At 28.4% G+C, this 22760-nt stretch overlaps 3 protein-coding genes across 5 annotated transcripts; 1 reads left to right on the top strand and 2 right to left on the bottom strand.

Moving 5' to 3' along the window:
* Nucleotides 1-1928: 1928 nt before the first annotated feature.
* LOC118442017 (protein aubergine-like) lies at nucleotides 1929-10837 on the bottom strand. The gene is made up of 11 exons (XM_035867150.2): nucleotides 10746-10837; nucleotides 8069-10136; nucleotides 7412-7475; nucleotides 7263-7334; nucleotides 6159-6358; nucleotides 5873-6076; nucleotides 4947-5111; nucleotides 4590-4875; nucleotides 4101-4453; nucleotides 3607-4015; nucleotides 1929-3504 (listed from the first exon to the last, which is right to left on the bottom strand). The coding sequence occupies exons 2-11, from the start codon at nucleotides 10091-10093 to the stop codon at nucleotides 2849-2851; spliced, it is 4434 nt and encodes a 1477-aa protein (XP_035723043.2). The 5' UTR covers nucleotides 10094-10136; nucleotides 10746-10837; the 3' UTR covers nucleotides 1929-2848.
* Nucleotides 10838-13190: 2353 nt separating this feature from the next.
* Nucleotides 13191-20284, bottom strand: aub (aubergine). Of its 3 annotated transcripts, none has more exons than XM_085661866.1 (11): nucleotides 20213-20284; nucleotides 19328-19654; nucleotides 18669-18744; nucleotides 18483-18590; nucleotides 17052-17260; nucleotides 16775-16960; nucleotides 15878-16045; nucleotides 15521-15806; nucleotides 15015-15367; nucleotides 14525-14927; nucleotides 13191-14397 (listed from the first exon to the last, which is right to left on the bottom strand). In XM_085661866.1, exons 2-11 carry the CDS (start codon nucleotides 19607-19609, stop codon nucleotides 13751-13753), a joined length of 2718 nt encoding a protein of 905 aa, XP_085517992.1. In that variant the 5' UTR covers nucleotides 19610-19654; nucleotides 20213-20284; the 3' UTR covers nucleotides 13191-13750. The 3 variants fall into 3 exon arrangements, with proteins under 3 accessions (XP_085517992.1, XP_035723044.1, XP_085517991.1); XM_035867151.2 differs by having other exon boundaries at nucleotides 18483-18593; nucleotides 20213-20283; XM_085661865.1 differs by lacking the exon at nucleotides 20213-20284 and adding an exon at nucleotides 19921-20032 and having other exon boundaries at nucleotides 18483-18593.
* Nucleotides 20285-20410: 126 nt separating this feature from the next.
* On the top strand, nucleotides 20411-22213 carry LOC118442019 (coiled-coil domain-containing protein 130 homolog). The gene is made up of 5 exons (XM_035867153.2): nucleotides 20411-20717; nucleotides 20859-21174; nucleotides 21250-21510; nucleotides 21635-21773; nucleotides 21847-22213. The coding sequence occupies exons 2-5, from the start codon at nucleotides 20863-20865 to the stop codon at nucleotides 22056-22058; spliced, it is 924 nt and encodes a 307-aa protein (XP_035723046.1). The 5' UTR covers nucleotides 20411-20717; nucleotides 20859-20862; the 3' UTR covers nucleotides 22059-22213.
* Nucleotides 22214-22760: the final 547 nt, after the last annotated feature.

Genomic DNA, 22760 nt, shown 5'->3' with positions numbered 1-22760 from the left:
AAATAAATGTATGAAATAAATAAATGGAATTTATTTAAATGATAAATTTAATAAATTATTAAATAAATTTATTCATTTAAATATTTTTATATATTTTTAATATTTATATTAATATATTAAATATAATATAAATATAAAAATATAAACACATTTCTATTTTCTATATATATATATATATACACAATGTTCTCTTTTTAGATTTAACAAAACGTTGAAGAAATGCTGTTTTGCACATTTTTAATTGAATAGAAATATTTTTAAATAAAATAAATAAAGATAACATTGTTTATATATCTGTAACGATTTTTATATGATTAAAAAAAAAGATGACCCACGCACTATTGGAAGAGCAAATTTCAATATGTCTGACACGACGTGATTTAACAGAATCTGAGCATATCATCTATTATGTAACGTGGATCGTTAATGTACACGTACGTGTCTCCATTGTTCTTCTTAACTTAAATACTTTCTCTTAAGGTTTATATATCACCATTAGAAATATTTATCATCTTGGGAACCTATTGGATATTAGCTAACAAAACGCATAGATGAAGAACACAGGGGCACCTTTGTCTGATCTTAGGCATTCTTAGTAAAGTATTTGGATTTCGATAATATGTCAAGTTGACCAATAAATAAATAGTGAAAGTAGACGCTTAGGTGCGATAAGTCAAGGATTATCTGGTTTCTTTGCCTTAAAATATCCATTGACACCTTTTTAATCTACACGATCATTAGAACAAAGGGGGCCATAAAAAATAAATATTACACATGTAATATTTAAACATTTCAATGAACTATCCCCGAGCAATGGGCATTTATTCTTTACCCTTTCCATGCTCAGATCATACTTCAACTCCCCCCTTTTTATTCCCTTTCCTAATCTCATTACAATCTGCGTGGATAATTTTAAAGACGCCAAAAAAAGGCAGTCAAGTTACATCTTTCAGACTCATGACATCTAAATTCTCAAGTCTTATTATACAGCCAGTACAATTAACTACACATCATTACATAAAACACATAAACAATTGTAACTTATTTCATCAAATATACGGTAATAACTTCAACGCATACAATATTTAATATCGCACATCTACTTAGCGAGAGTTTCAGGGATTTCTTTAAAAGAAAGCGCGTTCTCTCATTAATTTGCGGGAATGCGGTATTTTGCTGATAGCCTTCAATGGTATCCTAGTGTCGCCGTTCTTATTCATCGTGAACAGTGGGTCTACTATAGCTCGAACAACAAAGAAAAGTCGGGGGATATTCTCCGTGCAAATTGACTATCATCGCTGGTCAGGTGCGAGACACGTATTTAGAATCGCACTCGTAGTTACACCCTGCGCAACATGAATAAATTCTTTGTTATTTTTTAGAATGAAATATAAACAGCGCGATCACGCTGCGTGACTATGTTAATGAGAAAAAAAAAAATATCAATACATTTTCGCAGCTAAACATAATTACGTACAGATTGTTATAAGATCATCTTTTTTTCGAAAGGCTAACAAAACAATGAAAGTATTGAAAGTAAAAACAGTGAAGTAATTTGTCATTCTCCTATTTGTTGTTCGGATATATCATAAACGTTCACAAAAGAAAAAAAAAAAAATATATTATTATTTATATTATTTTATTATCTCCTTTTTTAATCTTTGCATACAAAAATAAATCTATTTTATCTACCAATCTATCTTAAGCTACGAATATCATTGCATGTATATAATTTGGCACTACAATTTCGTTAAATTCTTTATCGGTAAAAAAAAAAAAAAAGAGGAAAAAAAAACATATTTATTATATAAAAAAAAACATATTTATTATATAAAAAAACATATTTATAAATATACGCATGCATAAGTGTAAAATGGTCGCTAAAATATCTAATATCACTTTATCATATATACATACGTATGTAATAAGTTTTTATAATGTAACTACATACTTTAATCTTGAAATAAAAAAAAAAATACAAGAAAAAAAGAATGATCCAAATGGTAACAAAACTAAAAGAATAATTTTAGTGATTTGAATAAAGCAATCTACGTGTAAGTCTATAATAAACAAAAAATATATATGCATACATGTATGCACTAAATAAATATATACTAAACCGATATATTTAGTATATATGAACTAAAAAATAATCGTCTCTTTTTTGAAAGCAGAAAAATAATATATTATTCGAATATCATCATATCATGTTCGCGTTTATACGTATGATATGGATATGAGGTATGTTTAAGTAATGATCTCGGGATTTAGAAATCGGCAACATTGTACAAACACTGTGGCGCTATCTGAGACGTACATATATCTCTATTCTGCCTTCAGTATTAATTTCAACTCGGTTGAATTAAAACGAGCAGTTTCATAGCGAATTTTATAAAAGTATGTTTTATTGATGCGTTATCGAAATGGAACAGTGACAATGGGCACCATTTCTTCTCTATACTCTTTGTGAATGAGTTTTTCAGCCAACAAAGATATTCCTGTAGTTTCAGAGTCTTTAATACTTTTCTACTTTGTGGTAATGTGACATTTTTTTCAAAAAATCTGTCTCTCAAAGGACATCATTTTAGAGCTATGAACATAAATGTTATAATCGACAGATTGAAAGCAGTTCCAGCAAAAGACTTCCAGCACTGTTTCTAAATATGAGAGTAACACCTTACTTCTCGAGGTAACTATTTTGAAGATGATAATGTGGATCTTTTCATTAAATAAATATTTTTACTGAATCAATCTCATTAATTTTTAGATGCATCTAGATGTATATGTATTATATTTACGTATAATGTGTATATATCCCTTTGTAAATAATAGAAATGGAGATTCGAAATTACAAATAATATAAAACATTATTCAGTGTATCGGGTGGTTCTCTCTGTAAATGTACACCAATGAAATATGCAAGCTTATGTGCATATTGACATGGAGCTGGTACCCTTATAGTATTAAACGAATTATAGTACATATGGGTGAGCTTGTACGTCAGTTGTTGAATCATTTCTATATCGCAACCAAGATTATCATCAATTATAATATACGATGTTGGCGTAACAGTGCCCTGTGTACTGTGTTGAGATACGATAAAAAAATTTGGATATACTGGATTAGTAACTATGACGTCATTCACAATTGTGCCACATGGCGGATTTTTTTTCTTATAAAAAAATCGTGTATTCACTCGTTTGTTAACGACTATAAATGCCATTTTTATTGTCTTTTTAATGTCTTCTCCATATACTTTAGCAATTCTCATTTTTATGTTATCTACCTCTTGACTATTGACTGACTTCAATTGACTATCGCCAATACCATCGCGATAGATCACAATATGTTTAGGATATTTACCTTTATTGTATTTTTTATATTCTGATATAAAGTTACAAATATGATTAGCTATGTTATTTGATAATTCCTCACCCTTTTTATGGTTACTTATAGCACTGATATATTTGGTTAAACGTTTGTCTAAAGTACCTACTGTAGCACCTGCAAAAATATTGTTTTTTATTTTTTTTTATTTTTTTTAATACATGAAATCACCGTTCATATATTATAATATATTTCAAATATTTATTGTAAAATACTTACCAATATCAAAGTCTTTAGATCTTTTATCATGACAAACATCAAAACCAATCACCATTAATTCCGAAAATACCGGTGGCAACTCGACATACCATGGAGCTCCACCAAGTTTACAATTCATTTGAACAATTAACTTATGAGCTATGGATTCTTTCTTTGGCGATGTTAAGTTTTGCGAAAAAATCATCTGTGATGGAATTTGGCGGTCAATGCAACATTTCACTTTTAGATTATGATAGCTTTCTGCATTATTCTTGTCATCAGTAATGCAAACAACAAATTGTATCTTTTCGTTCCAGTTATTCTCTACCGCATCCATTATTTCATCATAAGTCCCAATCGTAACAAATTTTGGTTTTTTCATGTGAAATTGAATATTGGTTGCTTTGTTAAGCAAAACATGTTCGAATATCTGTAAAATCAAAATTTAATCAATCAATTGATTATTTTAAGTTGATTATTTATTAAAGTCTAAATCGAAGATAAAAATATAATACCATCCAGTCATTTTTATATTTCTCTATAGATATCACAATCCAATCGTCTAATGTTTTAGAATTATACATGCTATTTTTATAAAATAGTGATGGCCAATATCCACATCTATCTTCTATTCCAACTTCTCCAGAGAAAAAAAACTTTGCATAAGGTAATATACGTCCTTCAACTTCAACCAAATCTTTTTGGAATTTTACTTTATATGAATCTAATTGTTGAACAGTCTTCGGTTTAGAGTGAATTTTTTTATTTAAATCTAATAACTTATCAATTCGTTGGTAAGGCCACATTTGTGAAAAGTTGGACATCGTTTTTAATACATTACTATCTTGCATTATATCATTTGTCAGATCTGTATATACATACACATACACACACGCGCGCGCACGCGATTAGTTCGCCTTATATATTAGTTCAATTATATATTATATAATATATAAGTTAGTACATACATCTTCATAAACTGCCTCGATATTAAATATACTCACTCATTTTATAAGACAATTCAGGAATTAAATAAATTAAGCTATTTTGAGTTGCTAGATTACGTGATTTTTGTTGCATGTTTACAATGAGCAAAGGCTGTCTTAGGTCATATATAGTTATATTATATTTGTCCTTATAGTAACCTGCAAATGTAACTTCTGTGTCTAATCGATTTAGTTTAAATATACTCAGTGGTGATAAGCTAAAGTCAACATCTATGATCTTATATGTATTGTAATTGTAATGAGTAAATACAATACATCCTTTGACTTTATCATAAAATGTTTTCTATAAATGTACATTTAATTATTATCATTCATTAGTATTTTGAAGATACTGAAAGTTATTTGTTACATTACCTTTTTGTCCGCACTTTCTTGACATTTATACCAAGTATCTAAAAGTGACATAGTAGAAAAAACTTTGTACGTTGGATCTATGCACACATAAGTATCCATTTCATGTTTCTTGATAAATGTGAAGTAACCTGGCCATACTTCTAGATTATATTTCTCAAGTTTCACCTGTTTTAAAATATATATAACATCCTAAATAAGTAGATATATACATATTTAAATCTATAGGAATTTTTACATAAATACATTTCTACATATTTAAATACTAATGTATTATATTAGGTTGGGGAAAAAAAATCCATTATTTTTTTTTTTTTATTTGATCCAAATCGGACAATCTGAAACATATTAAATAAAGTCTTGAAGTTCACGCAAAAATAATGGATTTCTAATATTTTTATTATTTTTATCGTAGTACCTTTATATATGTAGGCCCATGAAACTACGCTACAGATCTGATTAATTGAACAGGAAAACTAAGTTCGCAGAACGATTGGCTCGAGTAAATAAATAAAAATATTTTGTAAGATTATAAATTTTTTGTTCTGCTACACATGGAATAGAAAGAGAAGTGCTAAAAAATATGGCAAAAAAAGAGGACAAAATAATATCAAGACTATTTATATTCTTGAAAGGACAATCTGAGGACAGTTGACAAATGCCAGTTATCGACAGTAGAGAGAGTTAAGTTTAGTTATTTTCGAATGTTTCAAATTATATCGTTATCTTCTTTTCTTTTTCTTTTTTTACTTATAAGTTTCTACTTTAAGCATTGAAATATAACTTTAAAAAATAAAAAAACAAAAAACCATTACTTTAGTCCCTAGTAATTGTTATACTTAGTTAATCCCACATATACATGTAATTATATAAGAATGTATTACGCTTCGACAAATGATATAATCATGGTAATTTAGCTGTTTACTCACTTTATTGTTTTTATCATATAAATTATGACGAATTGATCGTAGATCTAGGTCATTTAAGCATTCCTTTAATATTAAATTGAAACAATACACTATTTGGTTTGGATAACTATCCTTTATTTCTATGGCTTTACGATAATCTATAACTACTATAACATCCTTTTCAACATTGTCTTTATCAACATATTTTGAACTGACTGTATACATCTGAAAGTCAATATTTTCTTATTGCAGATAGATATTATACGTTTATTTTAATATTTCAATATTAGTAAATGTTAATACTTACTCTAGGATAACATTCTGATGAAAATAATGAATTACCGTCATAAATACATCCTTTTAGTGGTGGTGCAGTATTTTGAAGCAAATATTTACGGTTTTTCTTAACATATTGAACTGGAGTAAAATTAACATTATATTGTGTAAAAGCCCAATCTTTAGAATATAGAAACTTGAAATAATTTGTCTGAAGTTTAATAGTTGAACCTACGAATTAAAAATATTCTCTTTCATAGATTATAATCGAGATTTTAAATAATAATTAAATAGATCGATATTTCTATTATTGGAAACGACCAAATATAGAGGGCAAATGTTATATTATACGACATAAAAGAAAAAAAAAGGAGAAAAAAAGAGAGAAGAAAACAAAAAGAAAATAAAAAACATTAAATATTATGACACAGAACGAAAAGAAAAAAAAGCAATCGTATCAAAACAAACACGAACACGTTTCAGAATCTATTATCCTTTATTATCCTCTATGTTTTTTTTTATCCGTTATTTTAAACAAAGCCGATGATTGTTCTTCATCAAACTGTCTGCATGTTAACTAATCTAATTATTTTCATTGACAATCCCTTATTCTGATTCAAAGTTATCATATAAAGACGTATTATAAAAAAAGAAGCGAAGTCTCCATATCTTGGCTAATTATAAGATACCTCAGAATTAAGTAATTTTTTTCAATATCCTTATTTTTCCTTCACTTATATATAAGTAAAATCAAAAACGTTATAATAAGATAAATGTATGTGTGTTTAAAAGAAAAAGAGCACTTCATGGATATGATCATAAAAACTATGTATGTAAATACCTATAAATGATTTACAAAACAAATAGAAAAGGTCGACGGTATCCCGAATTAAGCAAAAACAAAAGTGCCGTGTCAACAAGAAAAAACGTTTGACGTCTTACAAGCCGTTTGGCAAATATTTTAAATTAATATTTTCTTTATTACGAATCCTTTTTTCTGCTTTCCCATTGCTAATCTTAAACTAGCAGAAATTATATCGATAAATAATTATATAGATAAAAATAATAAATGATGAAAGTGTAAATTCATAACATAGATGTTTCATTTATTTTAATTATAAAAAGCAAAACTCACCAGGTTCTGGAAGACTTTGTTTAAGTCTTTTAATTTGCCTCACAGAAGGAGAATAATCTTTAGGACTTCCCGCTAATAAAAATAAATATTTGTATATGAATATTTTTAATATACATTCACGCGTACCTTTTAATTAAGTAATGTATTACTTTGAATATCGTAACTAGTTCCTGCATCACAGTCATCTTCAAATAGTCTTTTCTGACTTAATCTCTACAACATTTGATATTATTCCAAATTATTTATAGCATTGTCTTTAGTTAGTAATAACACATATTATATGAATTCTTTATCGTTAATTTTTAATTATCTTTTCTTAAACCAATGTGCTCAGTATTATATATATAGATAAATAGATAGATAGATATTACTAATATACATTGTTCCATAGTAAAATCAGATCAAAGACATAACATAAGATACACAAAACAAAATTTAGTTAAATGTATGTCAAATTAAGATATACTATATGGAATTTATAAATACGTTCATTGTTAGTCATTACTATAGTCATTGCTACTTTGACTAAATTATATAAGAATTTAGTTTACAATATTCAAAAGAATAAATAAAACTTGTATCATAAATAATGAACATATAGATACATTTTATATCGTACTTGTTAAATAAATTATAATTATCACTAACTTAAGCACACCGTGCATGCACATATTGCATGCGTAAATGTATGTTTGTGAAAATAAAACAAATGTACGAAAAAACCATAAATATATAATTTCTCACAAAAATTACACAAAATATCTATTTAATTTGATGTTTTAATATTTTCTATTATTTTTACTTACTTTGTTTTCTGGCATATATCTACTACGCTGAGACCGTTGTGACATTGATCGCGAAGATCCAGACGACGATAATATTCCTGACTGTGACATTTCACTCAGCGACGATGATGATCCAAAATGATCACTAGGCACGTATGATTCATCAGAGTGGCATTGTTTAACATGCTTGTATTTTCTAGGAGACCGGGATTTTCTAGGAGACCGGGATTTTCTAGGAGACCGGGATTTTCTAGGAGACCGGGATTTTCTAGGAGACTGGTGTTTTCTAGGAGACTGGTGTTTTCTAGGAGACTGGTATTCTCCAGAAGACTGGTATTTTCTAGGAGACTGGGATGTTCCAGGAGACTGGTGTTTTCTAGGAGACTGGGATGTTCCAGGAGACTGGTGTTTTCTAGGAGACTGGGATTTTTCAGGAGACTGGTGTTTTCTAGGAGACTGATGTTTTCTAGGAGACTGGTGTTTTCTAGGAGACTGGTATTCTCCAGAAGACTGGTATTTTCTAGGAGACTGGGATGTTCCAGGAGACTGGTGTTTTCTAGGAGACTGGGATTTTTCAGGAGACTGATGTTTTCTAGGAGACTGATGTTTTCTAGGAGACTGGTGTTTTCTAGGAGACTGGTATTCTCCAGAAGACTGATATTTTCTAGGAGACTGGGATTTTCCAGGAGACTCGTGTTTTCTAGGAGACTGGTGTTTTCTAGGAGACTGGTGTTTTCTAGGAGACTGGGATTTTTCAGGAGACTGGTATTTTCCAGGAGGCTGGTTTGGTACAGGAAATTGTATTGGTTCAGATTGTGATAATCCATGCTGGTGTAATCCAGGCTGATATGTTACAATTTGCGGTAATCCAGACTGACATGTCCCAGTTTGCGATTGTCCAGGCTGATTTGTCCCAGTTTGCGATTGTCCAGGTTGATTTGTCCCAGTTTGCGATTGTCCAGGCTGATTTGTCCCAGTTTGCGATTGTCCAGGCTGATTTGTCCCAGTTTGCGGTAATCCAGGCTGATATGTCCTAGTTTGCGGTAATCCAGGCTGATATGTCCCAGTTTGCGTTTGTTCAGGCTGATTTGTCCCAGTTTGCAGAAATCCAGGGTGGTATGTCCCAATTTGCGGTAATCCAGACTGATATGGCCCAGTTTGCAGAAATCCAGGCTGATGTGTCCCAGTTTGCGATTGTCCAGGCTGATTTGTCCCAGTTGGCGGTAATCCAGACTGATATGGCCCAGTTTGCGGTAATCCAGGCTGATATGTCCCAATTTGCGGTAATCCAGACTGATATGGCCCAGTTTGCAGAAATCCAGGGTGGTATGTTCCAATTTGCGGTAATCCAGACTGATATGGCCCAGTTTGCAGAAATCCAGGGTGGTATGTCCCAATTTGCGGTAATCCAGACTGATATGGCCCAGTTTGCAGAAATCCAGGCTGATGTGTCCCAGTTTGCGGTAATCCAAGCTGATATGTCCCAGTTTGCGATTGTCCAGGCTGATTTGTCCCAGTTGGCGGTAATCCAGACTGATATGGCCCAGTTTGCGGTAATCCAGGCTGATATGTCCCAATTTGCGGTAATCCAGACTGATATGGCCCAGTTTGCAGAAATCCAGGGTGATATGTTCCAATTTGCGGTAATCCAGACTGATATGGCCCAGTTTGCCGTAATTCAGGCTGATATGTCACAGTTTGCGGTAATCCAGGCTGATATGTCCCAGTTTGTGGTAATTCAGGCTGATATGTCCCAGTTTGCGTTTGTTCAGGCTGATTTGTCCCAGTTTGCGATGGTTCCAACTGGTATGATAAAGACGTTTGTGGTGGTGCAGGCAAGTATGATGCTGCAAGCGAGTATGGTTGCGTAGTCGGGCATGACTGTGTAGAGTAATATGATTGTTGTACTTGCGATGGTCCAGGCTGGGATGTTTCATACTGTGAAGGTTGACTTTGATCTGGTCTATCTAAACGATGTACTCTTTCAGGTTGTATATTAGGTGACGTTTGTTCATGTTTTTGATCACCACCTCTATCTTGTTCCATTTTATATACTATTAAATTCGTATATAATGTTAAAATTTCAGTCCTGAAATATTTAAATTATAGATTAAAAGTAGAATTTTTAAATATTATAAATATACATTAATGCCTTTGACAATCTAAATTTATATTTTAATACATATACATTAGATATTTAAAACATTACATATTTTAATATATAATAATATTTATAAAGCTTTTAATCAAATTGTATTTAATTTTAAGAAATCGAATTGAAATTAAAATTTCTACACAAAATTTCTTGTGTATGCTTTTCTGTTATACGTGAGCAAAAATGTCAATACACACATGAGTACGAATATTGTTTAATCTATTCAAAATATATTTGCTGTAAATAATAAATCGGAAAATACAAATTATGAGAATTTATTTATTAAAAATAGGAAAGATTGTATAAAACGGATATTCTTTGTTCAATATTTATAACACGCAAACAATCAATTCTATTACTTTTATTCGTAAAAATTGTTGATATATAATACAGATAATTAAATAAAAGAAAATTCAAAATATAATGTAGACTATCTGTATGTAGAATATATGTAATCTATTTTTTTAAAGATAGATCTATTTAAAGAATATTATCTAATGAGCAAATAATTTCTTACCTTTTGATATCTTATTGGTGTCTTACCTCTTTGATGTTTCTTCGGTTAATGAACAGTTATAAGTAATCGAAATTTTTTTTCTTTTGAGCCGATTTCTTAAGTCAAGCGTTATGCGCAAGCTTTCTTTTAGTTATGCGCTCCACCTAAGTACCATCTCTGTTAGCAAGATACCTACTTACCGACTGAACTGCAATAATTTTGGTGTTACCGACAATGTAAATGCCAATATGAAACTTATCGATTAAGGCTGTTCATCATATTTTACTTGTAAAATACATAACCAGCAACAAATATGAACAAAATATAAATTACAAAAATGCAATAGAGAAACACAATCTCTACTATATACCTATTCCATCGGTTCATAAGATTGCGTAGGTTATAGTATATAGTTTAGTAGGCTATGAATTGACACTTTTCAATACCTCATATTTATATTCTTTTTGGATGATGGCATGTGATTCTTTTTAGATTCGTTAGCGACGATATCCATTTATTTTACAATATGAACGCATAAAAAATAATAAATATAATTGATACATATATAATAACTAGCATATAAATTTGCGACAAAGAAAAAACAAGATTTCGTCGGATATTTTATAAAAAATAATAATTTATGACAACTTATATATTAAATATTATTTTATATAATATAATTAGATATGTATTTTTTCTCTACTTCTTTTTTTTATTATTATATTATATATTATTATAATATATATTATTATTATAATGTTGCATCGTAAGGGTGCAATTATAAGAGCGTTTTTAGATAAGCGCCTCGCCACAGCGTCTCGTCGGATCAGCGATGATAATCGATTTGTACAGAAAATTTCTCCTGTCTCTTCCTTGTCGTTAAAGTTACAGACGCACTGTACAACGATGAATAAGGACAACGGCACTAGGCTGGGATACCGTTGAAGGCCTTCAGCAAAATACCATTCATCGTGTTCCCGCAAATTAATGGAAGAAAAGAATCACGTGAAACTAGTGAGGTAGATGCGCGATAATAAATATTGCGGGAATTGAAGTTATCACAGTATATTTGTTGAAATAAGATACAGTTGATGTGTTTTGTATAATAATGTGTAGTTAATTGTGTTGGCTATTTCTGAAGGAATGATAGCCAGTAATGTTTAATAAGACTCAAAGATTTAGATGTCGTGAGTTTGAAATATTTAACTTGACTGATTTTTTGACGTCTTTAAAATTATCCGCGAAGACTGTAATGAAATTAGGAAAGGGAATGAAAAAAGCAGAGTTGAAGTATGATCTGAGCATAAAAAAGGAAGGAAAAGATGCTTATAGTTCGAGAGTAGGTTAGGATAGTTTCTTAGAATGTTTAAACATTCCATGTGTGTGCCCCCTTTGTACTAATGATCATTTAGATTAGAGAGTGTCAATGGATATTTCAAAGCTAGAAACCAAATAACCCTTGGCTTATCACGTTTAGGCATCTATTTAATTATTGGCCGACTCGACGCATTATTGAAAACCAGGTACTTGAATAAAAATGCCTAAACTCAGTGGCAAATGCCTAAAAAGGTGACAATGTGTTTTTTATCTATACGTTTTTCTAGCGAGTAATCAATGTGTTTCTAAGGCCTGATATGTCTAATAGTGACATATGATCCTTAGAAAAAAATACTGTTAACAATTGAGGGACACATGTGTCCGTCAACATATAGTAATAGTAATAATACTATATATGCTATGAGAAAAACAACAAAAAAATAGCTTTAAAAATTCTACTTTATAAATGGTTAAGATATGGATACATGTTTTGATTTTTATAAAAATAATATATAATATATAAATATTGTAGAGATATTTTCACTATCTTACCTGGAAAATATGAACTGATAAACTCGGCACATGTCTTCTTGATTAACAAGGATTTTATTAATAAAAATATAATAACAAAGATACTACAACTAAGACTCTTTAAATAAAATACTACAATCCTTTGCTGTAAATCTGACCCATTAAAAACTTTACTCTTTCTCTGATTTTCTTCAGATTTTAACTCTTAACTCTTTACTGTCTTTACTCTTGGTCTATTTTAGGTCTCTTTACTAACGATTTTAAGAACATTTCGAGCTTCTTAATCTTCTAATTTTCAAACGATAAACAATTCTATCTAAAAAGTTAACACATTTATTATAATTAATATCTTGAAATAAAATAAATTGAAAATTTAATTTAAACAATTTTTCATTGATCGATAGTACCTAAAAATATTTAAAAATTAAATAAAAGAATGTCTTAATATTAAAATCTCATTATGTTCTGTCAAATATAATATTTATTTTAATCAATCATACCTAAAAATACAAAAATATATTATTAATTATATTATTTTATTGTTTCTATTTTTTTTTATCTTTGTATACAAAAATAAACTAACTATATTAATATAATTTTATATATATATATATAATATGTATAAAATTATAAGCTATGAATATCTTTACATGAATATAATTTGCTACATCGATCTTGTCATTCCCTATATCGGCAAAAAAAAAAGAACTCCTTCCCCTTTCAATTACATCATACATATACAATAAGCGTATTGTAAAAGATCGCAAGAATATCATTATTATACCATACATAAATATGTGATAAGTCTTTCTGATGTAACTTGATGGGCTTAATCAAACAGTTAATCAAATGGTTTTATACAAAAAAAAATTATATATTTTAAATAAAATATATAATAAAAAAAGATAAATAAAATAATTTTAATAAATTGAATGAAGTTGTCTATAAGTAAAGCTATAGTTAAAAAAAAAAAAAAAAAAGAAATACACACACACACACATACACACACACAATCTCCCCATCCTCTCTGTCAAAAACTTCTGGGAAAAAAAATAAAACATTATTGGTATCATGTCACATTCGCGACTATACGTAAATACATGAGTATACGCGCGCGCGCGCGTGTGTGTGTGTGTGTACATTTATATATCTATGTATGATGTACGTATGTCGCAATATAAAGAATAAAAATGGAGATTTGATATTACAAATAATATAAAAGATCTTCCAAACGAGTGTTTGGAGCTCGATGCACATATTGACCAACTAAATATGCAAGCTTATGTGCATATTGGCATGGAGCTGGTACTCTCACAGTACCAGACCAATTGTAATACATATGCGTAAGCTTATAAGTGAGTCGTTGCATTTTATCTGCATCGAGACCAACAGTATCGTCAATTACACTGTACGAGGTGGGCGTAACAGTGCCCTGTTTAACGTGTTGTGATACGATAAAAAAATCGTATTTTACTGGACTTGTAATTACGTCGTCCACAACTGTGCCACATGGCGGATTCCTTTCATTATAAAAAATTCGTGTATTCACCCGTTTGTTAACGATTATAAATGCCATTTTTACTGCCGCCTCGCTTCCATATATTTGACCAAGTCTTTTTCTTATTTCCTTTACCTCATGATTATAAACTAAGTGCACTTGACCTTCACCAACACCATCGCGATAAATCACAATACGATCAGGATATCTATTGTCATTGTATTGTCGATATGTTGCTACAAACTTACAAATATGACCAGCTATATCATTTGATAATTCTTCGCCATTACTATGTGGACTTACAGCACTGATATATCTGGTTAAATTTTTATCTAAAGTAGCTACTACAGCACCTGTAAAAATATTGTTTTTTAATTTTTTTTTTTTTTTTTTTTTTTTTTTATAAATACATAAAATCATCGCTCATAGATCACAGTACGTCTCATTTGAAGATAATTTTATTGTAAAAATATTGCTTACCAAAATCACGTTCTTTCATATTTGTATCATGGCAAACATCAAAACCAACTACCATTAATCCCGAAAGCGGTACTTCGACACACCATGGGACTCCACCCAGTTTACAATTCATTTGAATAGCTATCTTTGTAGCTACGGATAATCCTTTTATTAAATTTTTCCTAATAACTACCTGTGACGGGACTGGACGGTCAACGCAACATTTCTTTTTTATAGTACTGTAGCGCTCAGAACGATTATTCGTAACAACGCAAAGAACTATTTGTGGAATAGATTTACTCAGCAAACCTTCTAATGCGTCAGAATATGTACCAGATCGATCATCCGCAATTGAAAACATTCTTGGACGTTCTATACTAAATCCCATTCCACCTCCTACTTTTATAAGATTTTTTAAGAAATCCTGACAAATCAAAATTCAATTAAACAGTTGATAAAGACCAAAAATATTTGTGTTGAAGTCTAAGTTGTTAATAAAAAAAAAATATACCTCGCATTCTCGCTTTAAGTTTGATGTATAGATTAAAATCCAATTTTTCAAAGGTTTACATGCAAGTAAATGTTTATTACGCAATTCTCTTGTCCAATCTGCTTCTACACCTGCAGCTATAGAGCCTGCACGAAAAACTACTTTTTCAGTAGGTAATACACGTCCTGGAATTTCAATCAAATTATTTTCCAATTCTAAGTTCCATTCCTTTAATTCTTTAACAATATTTGGTTGAGAACAGAGTCTTTTGTTAAACATTAATAATTTCCGAATTCGTGATTCAGGAGAGACTCGTGTATGTATCGCTAACGCTTGCATCAAATCAAAATTCGTTCTCATATTATCCGTCAAACCTATACACAACCACATATAAAAAATTATTTTCCAGTAATATTTTTTAATACGTATATTTTCATAAATTTCCTCAATATCAAATATATTCATATATATATATATATATATATATATATATATATATATATATATATATATATATGTATGTATACCTGTCGCACGACATAATTCAGGAACTAAGTAAACTAAGCGATTCGACTGAGTTGGTAGATTACGTGATTTTTGTTTTCCTTCAGCAACGAGCATAGGTTGATTATCGTACTTTATAATTTTATTATATTTATTCTTGTAATAATCCTTATATGTTACTGACTCTCCTGATTTAAGTTGAAATGTATTCTTTGGTGTTAAGCTAAAGTCAACATCCATGATCCGATATGTATTGTTATTGTAATCAGTGAGTACAACGGATCCTAAGACTTCTTCATAAAAATTTTTCTATAAATGTATATTTAATTATTACTATTCATTAATATTTTAAAGATACTGAAAGTCATATGTTAAATTACCTCTATATTGCCTGTATGCTCTTGACAACCTCTCCAAATGTCTAAAAGTGTATCCTGACGCATAACTTTATGAGTTATTTCTGCACACATAAGAATATCTCTTTCATGTTGCCTAATGGATGTGAAATAACCTGGCCACAATTCCAATTTATACTGAGCAACTACTACCTGTTATTAGTACACAAGTAAATATATATATATATATATATATATATATATATATATAAAATAAGTAATATATATATATATAATTATATATTTATTATATATAAATATATGTATATATTATTTAAATTTATAGGAATTTACACATAAATACATTTCTACATATATAAATATTTATATATATTGTACTTTTATTATCTTTATCGTAGCACCTTCATACATGTAGGCCTACGGATCCGATTACTCGAGCACGAGGTAGATATGCAAAATAGAATCGAGCAAATAAATAAAAATATTCTATAAGATTACCAGTTTTTTGTCGTGCTACACAAGGAATAGAAAGAGAGATTCTAAAACATTTGGTAATAGATACACATACACATACAGAGAAAGCAAAATAATATCAACTTCATATTTTTGGAAGAACAGTTTGAGGACAATTGACAAAAGTCAAGTATCGAAATTAGGGCAAATTAAATTTAGTTATTTTTTAATGTTTCAAATTATATTGTTATCTTCTTTTCTTTTTTTTTATTACCTAAGTAAGTTTATCATCTTAAGTAAATTTCTACCTTAAGCATTTAAATATAACTTTAAAAAATAAAAGAAAAAACTATTACTTTACATCACATACATACATTAGTGATACTTATACTTAGTTAAGTCCACATATACATGTATATTAAAATGTAACGCTTCGACAAATCATGATAATTGAAGTTCTTTACTCACTTTAGTTTCTGCATCATAATAATCACGACCAACTAATTGTAGCTTTAAATGTTCCAAGCATTTTCTCATTATTATGTTGAAAAATTGCAAATAATGATGATCATCTTTAGCCAAATCTCCAACAAATTTGATGCTTATCGTGATTTTTTCATCATCAAATTGTCTTTTTGATAGAAGATCCATTTTCTGAAAGTCATTATTTTCTTCTTATTGCAAATAAATATTTTACATAATATTTTATCATAATATTTCAATATTAATAAATGTTAAAACTTACTTCAGGTAAACGGTGACTTGTATATAGTACAGTACCATCAAAAATATATGCACCCAATTTTTCTTTATGATTTCTAAGTAAAGCTTTACGAATAAGAGTATGATCTTCTTCTGGAGCGAAATCAACTCTATATTGAAAAAGAGTCCAGTTTGTAGTAGATGGTAACTTAAAATAATTTGCCCGAAGTATAACTGGTGTACCAAAAATTCCTACAAATTAAAACAATTTTTTTTCATGGAATATAATTTAAACGATAAGCAATAATTTGATAGATTAAAATTAAAGCTACAATTGAAATCTATTCGGGTAGAGCTCAAGGATTCATGCGATACAGAAGGAAAAAAGAAAGAAGGGAAAAAAAATAAATACATGAAATATAGGACACGACCACAAGAGCGAAGCGAAAAGAAAAAGTGTTCGCAAAAAGGATAAACACAATCACATTTAAAAACCTATTATTTTTTCTATGTCCTACTGCTCTCCTTTAAATAACGATCCAGTGGCGGATTTACATACGGGCAGTGAATGACCGCTTCAAAACGATCGCTTTGGCTCCCATAAAACAGAAACTCTCACACATAATAAATTTAATTTAATATCTGATGGCTGATATATAATTTTTATTTCTATATTTTCGGTTATAATCTATAAATTTTCGCAGTATATTTCTTACTTCGTTATTTGCATGAACAATTAAAGCTAGAAAATATATCATCCACATATTGTGCATAATTGATTTATTTTAATGCGATCTTCAAAAATTTTTAATGTCTCAGATTCCTTAAAGTATATTGTATACTAATCATCCTTTTTTTCATATCAAATCGACTAATTTAATTTTTTTCATTGCTAATGCCCTAAACTGGTTCTAAATTATCATATAAAACTGTATTGTAGAGAACAAAATAACATCAGAAAATTACGTCTTAGTCAATTCTCTTAAGATCCTCCAAAATCAGATAATTTATTTCAATATTCCTAATCTTTATTTAGCATATAAGATAAATAATCTATTTCATCTAGATACATTAAGATAAGTATATTTTTAATAGCATATAAGTGCTATGAAAGAAAAGTGCTATAAGAAATGTAAATAATAAGGTGAACCTGTGTATGTGAATGTTAAAAAAAAAAAAAAAAAAAAAAAAAAAAGTTTTTAGGACATTCATAAAAAGTATGCGGGTCTGTATACTTACAAACAACTTAAAAAACAAAGGAAGGTCGACAATGTATCAAATCAAACGAAAATAAAAGTGTTGTGTGAAAAAAATGCTTTACGTATTACTAGAGATTTGAGTTTTAATTAACTTATTTTTCATTATAAGCCCTCTCGTTCATTTTTTCACTTCTGATATATTGCAGAAATAATATCCAGATAAAGCGAATTGTTACAATATATATTTTATGATTAATATTAAAAGCAAAACTTACCTTTCTTTGTAGGCAAATTTTGTGGTCTTGTAACTAACATAATGTCTGTAGGTACTGATCTTCTACCTCGCATGGCACCTCTACCAATTGAAGCATCTCCACCACCTCCTACTAATAAAAATCCATATTTATACATGAATATTCTTAATACGCATTCGCGCATCTTTTAATTAATTAATGTATTACTTGGAACATCTTTCGATTTAGAACTAGCTCCTCCAGAATAGCCTTGTGGATCTCCTCGTACTCCTCGTGCAAAAGTCTACAATATTATCAATATTATAAATATTATTACAAATTATTTATAGCATTGTGGTTAGTTAATAGTAACATATATTATTTGAATTTTTTATCACTAAATTTTATTAACATTAATATAAATTGATGCGTTTAATCATATATATGTAAATATTTCTAACATACATTGTTTCATTATAAAATGAGACCAAGGAGATAATATAAGATATAAAAAATAAAATTCTGTTAAATGAAGAGATAAATTCATATTATAGGAAATTTATGATTACTGATATATACAAGAATATATTTACAGTTATTTTTACTAAATTATATATGAATTTAGTTTATAATATTCAAAAGAATAAATAAAATTTATTTATTTAAATGAATTGATATATTTATACTGTATTTATTAAATAAATTTTAATTACATTACTAAGTTAAGAACAAGATGTATGAATATAATATATGCGAAAATATGAAAAATGAAAAGAAGTATAGATAAAACTATAAGTAATATAAATTATATTCGATAAGTTTCCTACATAATTATATAAAACATCTATATAATTTAATATTTTAAACTTTTTATTATTTTTATTTACCTGAGCTGGTTTCATAGGTCTCGGCCATGCTCTTTGTGATGGTCCAGGTTGCGATGGTCCAGGTTGTGATGGTCCAGGTTGCGATGGTCCAGGTAGCGATGGTCCAGGTTGCAATGGTCTAGGTTGCGATGATCTAGGTGATAATATAGGTTGTGATGGACTTGCCTGAGTTTGACTTGGGCCTGGTCTACGCACCCAAGCATCAGTTGTTGGTGAAGTAGGTGATTGAACAGGTGTTTTTGAACGACCTCGACCTCGACCTCGGCCTTTACCTTGTTGCATCTTATATATTATTGAGTTCGTATATACTGTTAAATTTGTAATATACTGTAACATTTAAAATGACGCATGAAAATTATAATTTTAAATATTATAAATTTAAATATTATAAATATAAATTTATTCCCAATTTTACTTTTCATTTGAACACATAAACGTTACATATTTTAATATATAAATAATATTCATAAAACTTTTAATTAAATTAAATTATTGTCTTTAATTTTAAGATATCCAATTGAAATTGAAATTTCAACAGAAAATTTTTCAAGTACGCCTTTCTATTATATATGAATAGGAATATCAAAACATACATTTATACAGTATATAATCTTCTTTAATTTGTTAAAAAAAATTCGAATTGTAAAACTTTATTAAAGCAAACAAAAATACGAAAGATAATATGAAACGCATGGTCTTTGTTCAATATATTTTATAGAACACGCAAACGATCAATTCTATTACTTTTATTCGTAAAAATTATTGATATATAATATTTAAAAATAATTACGTAAAAGAAAATACAGAATATGATGTAGAGGAAATTTCAAAGGTAAGATTTATTTAAATGATATCTGATCTCAAATAATTGAATTAATGTCTTACCTTTTTAACGTTTCTTCGTTTAATGAATAAGAAATCAGAATTTGTCTCTTACCGCGATTTTTACACGCTGAGACATTATGGGTAATTTCTTGCATTTTCTTTGTTACTAGATAAGTCTCCAAAATTAAGCTTTATTTTCAACTAAAAATTTTAGTAATATTTTTTCTTAATGCAAACAATTGTAAAACTCTTCATACAATGTGCATAATATGACCAATCATCAATAATATATTCAATCTTTATTGTGATTCTGTCCGTTTCTATCTTGATTCTGTTTACAAAATATCTTTTGTGTCAAATTTTAACTTACAAACGAAATCATAACCTTATTCACTTTGTCGAATTAATAATCATCGTAACTATTCTTTCATTATTCAAAAATTTATCATATAAAAGCTGAATAGAAAATATATTAGGAACGTACAATAAACTGACACCTGTCAAAAATTTTATAACAATAACCTATAAATGTTATTTGAATAATTAAAAAACATTATTAATTCAGGTATTATTGTGCACAAAGAGTAATTCTTATTTTAATTCTTGTTGCATATTATTATACAAATTATATTTATCTGATATATTTCTGATAATAGAGTTCATATTTATATATATATTATATATTATATTTCTTGTAAATTTGTAGCACAATGGGTGAGAGAAAAGGAACAAATTTATATTATCCACCTGATTATGATCCACGCGTTGGTGGACTTAATAAATTTCTTGGAACACATGCATTACGTGAAAGAGCACGGAAAATTCATATGGGTATCCTTATTATTCGGTTTGAAATGCCATATAATATATGGTGTAATGGTTGTGGAAATCATATTGGAATGGGAGTACGATACAATGCAGAAAAGAAAAAAATTGGAATGTATTATAGTACTCCACTTTATCAATTTCGTATGAAATGTCATCTTTGTGACAATCACTTTGAAATAAAAACTGATCCTGCTGTAAGATATAAGATATATTTATTACTATCATATATGTGACTTTATAATTATACATAACAATTATACATATTTCAGAATTTAGATTATGTTATTGTAAGTGGTGCTAGACGTCAAGAGAACCGATGGGATCCTAAAGAAAATGAGCAAATCGTTCCAGAAACAAAAGAAGTTTCTCATCGACTATATGACGACGCAATGTATAAATTAGAACATAAAGTTGAAGATAAAAAGATAGCCAAATCACGAGATAAAGTATTAGAAAGCGCTATTTCTTTAAATGATGCCACATGGAAGGATGATTATAGTTCAAATTGTGCATTAAGATCTGCATTTAGGGTATTTATAATATAACATATTTCTATAATAATTGTAAAACAGTATACTAATTCAACATATATAAAACATATAAACAAATACAAAAGATCATTTTATATATAATGATAATTATTTTATGTCATAGGCTAAAAAGAAAGAACTTAAAAAAAAACAAGGATTAAATCAATTATTATTAAATAAATCTGGATTAAAAATAGATTTAGTAGAAGAACATGAAGATGATATTAAAACAGCTAAATTACTTATACATAATACAAAAAAAGGTAAGTTTATAAAATATTGTTTGTACTTATTTTTAAGTTTGAATAATAATATGCTTATAATTTTTAATTTTAGATGTAGTTCATACAACACCATTAAAAAAATTAGTTTCCATTGTACGTTCGAAAAATAAAACAAAGAATATATCACAGTCTTTGCCAAGAAAAAAAACTAATATAAGTAAACAGATATTACCAAAGGTAGATATAGCAACATCATCAAAAAGTACTAATATCTCCACTTCCTTAGTTAATTACGATGGTTCATCTACTGACACTGAAGCATAACGTACGTTTTCAAATTTTTAATTATAATGTAAATATGTAATTAATATTGAATGTAAACTTTTGAGATGTTTTATTATTTAATATATAACATTTGTATATAATATTTAAAATAAAAAAAAAACTCTGATAAATATGGAATTATACGTGAACTATAGATATATAAATATATTTTGGAATATTTTGTAAAAGAAAAAAATCTAAATGTTTGATTCTTAATCATTGATGTAAATTTTACATGCTTTCTTATATCGATGAGAATTTACAATTATTTATTTACGGTTATTTCCTAATCTATTTGTAATATATATATATATATATATATATATATATATATATATATATCAGTTGCAATTAAAAATAGATTGTACAAATTAGAATTAAAATTAAAAAATTTTTTGATATTGAATTCAATATTATAATACTGAGTTCAGTTTTATAATATCAAGGAGAATTAACGTGCTTTGTAGTCAATTAAAAATTGTTAATTGATCAATAATTTAATGCAAATATTGTACTATATTATATTTTGATATTCTTAAGTTTTTTCATACTTTAACATTAATAATAATATATCTTTATTATGAAAACACAAAATAGTAATAAAATAAAAGAAATATATTCTGATAAGTTTTCTGATGTCAAAGATAAATCCAGTGGAGTTATTAGTGATGATGAGACAAATAATAATGTACAGATGTAGTA

The sequence above is a fragment of the Vespa mandarinia genome, chromosome 16, assembly GCF_050613455.1.
Source record: "Vespa mandarinia isolate Hongniang chromosome 16, ASM5061345v1, whole genome shotgun sequence".
Lineage (NCBI taxonomy): Eukaryota > Metazoa > Arthropoda > Insecta > Hymenoptera > Vespidae > Vespa > Vespa mandarinia.
The sequence above is the reverse complement of the archived record's forward strand: the minus strand, read 5'-3'. Positions and strand labels throughout refer to the sequence as shown.

Excerpts from the sequence above, each read along its gene's own strand:
- LOC118442017 (XM_035867150.2), bottom strand. The coding sequence starts at position 10,093 with ATGGAACAAGATAGAGGTGGTGATCAAAAACATGAACAAACGTCACCT. Across the intron at positions 7,335-7,411 it reads AACTAGTTACGATATTCAAA|CGGGAAGTCCTAAAGATTAT; the intron begins GTAATACATTAC and ends TATTTTTATTAG. Across the intron at positions 3,505-3,606 it reads ATCTAAAGACTTTGATATTG|GTGCTACAGTAGGTACTTTA; the intron begins GTAAGTATTTTA and ends ATATTTTTGCAG.
- aub (XM_035867151.2), bottom strand. The coding sequence starts at position 19,609 with ATGCAACAAGGTAAAGGCCGAGGTCGAGGTCGAGGTCGTTCAAAAACA. Across the intron at positions 18,594-18,668 it reads TAAATCGAAAGATGTTCCAA|TAGGAGGTGGTGGAGATGCT; the intron begins GTAATACATTAA and ends GATTTTTATTAG. Across the intron at positions 17,261-18,482 it reads AAATTTGCCTACAAAGAAAG|GAATTTTTGGTACACCAGTT; the intron begins GTAAGTTTTGCT and ends TTTAATTTGTAG.
- LOC118442019 (XM_035867153.2), top strand. The coding sequence starts at position 20,863 with ATGGGTGAGAGAAAAGGAACAAATTTATATTATCCACCTGATTATGAT. Across the intron at positions 21,511-21,634 it reads CATTAAGATCTGCATTTAGG|GCTAAAAAGAAAGAACTTAA; the intron begins GTATTTATAATA and ends TTTATGTCATAG. Across the intron at positions 21,774-21,846 it reads TATACATAATACAAAAAAAG|ATGTAGTTCATACAACACCA; the intron begins GTAAGTTTATAA and ends TTTTAATTTTAG.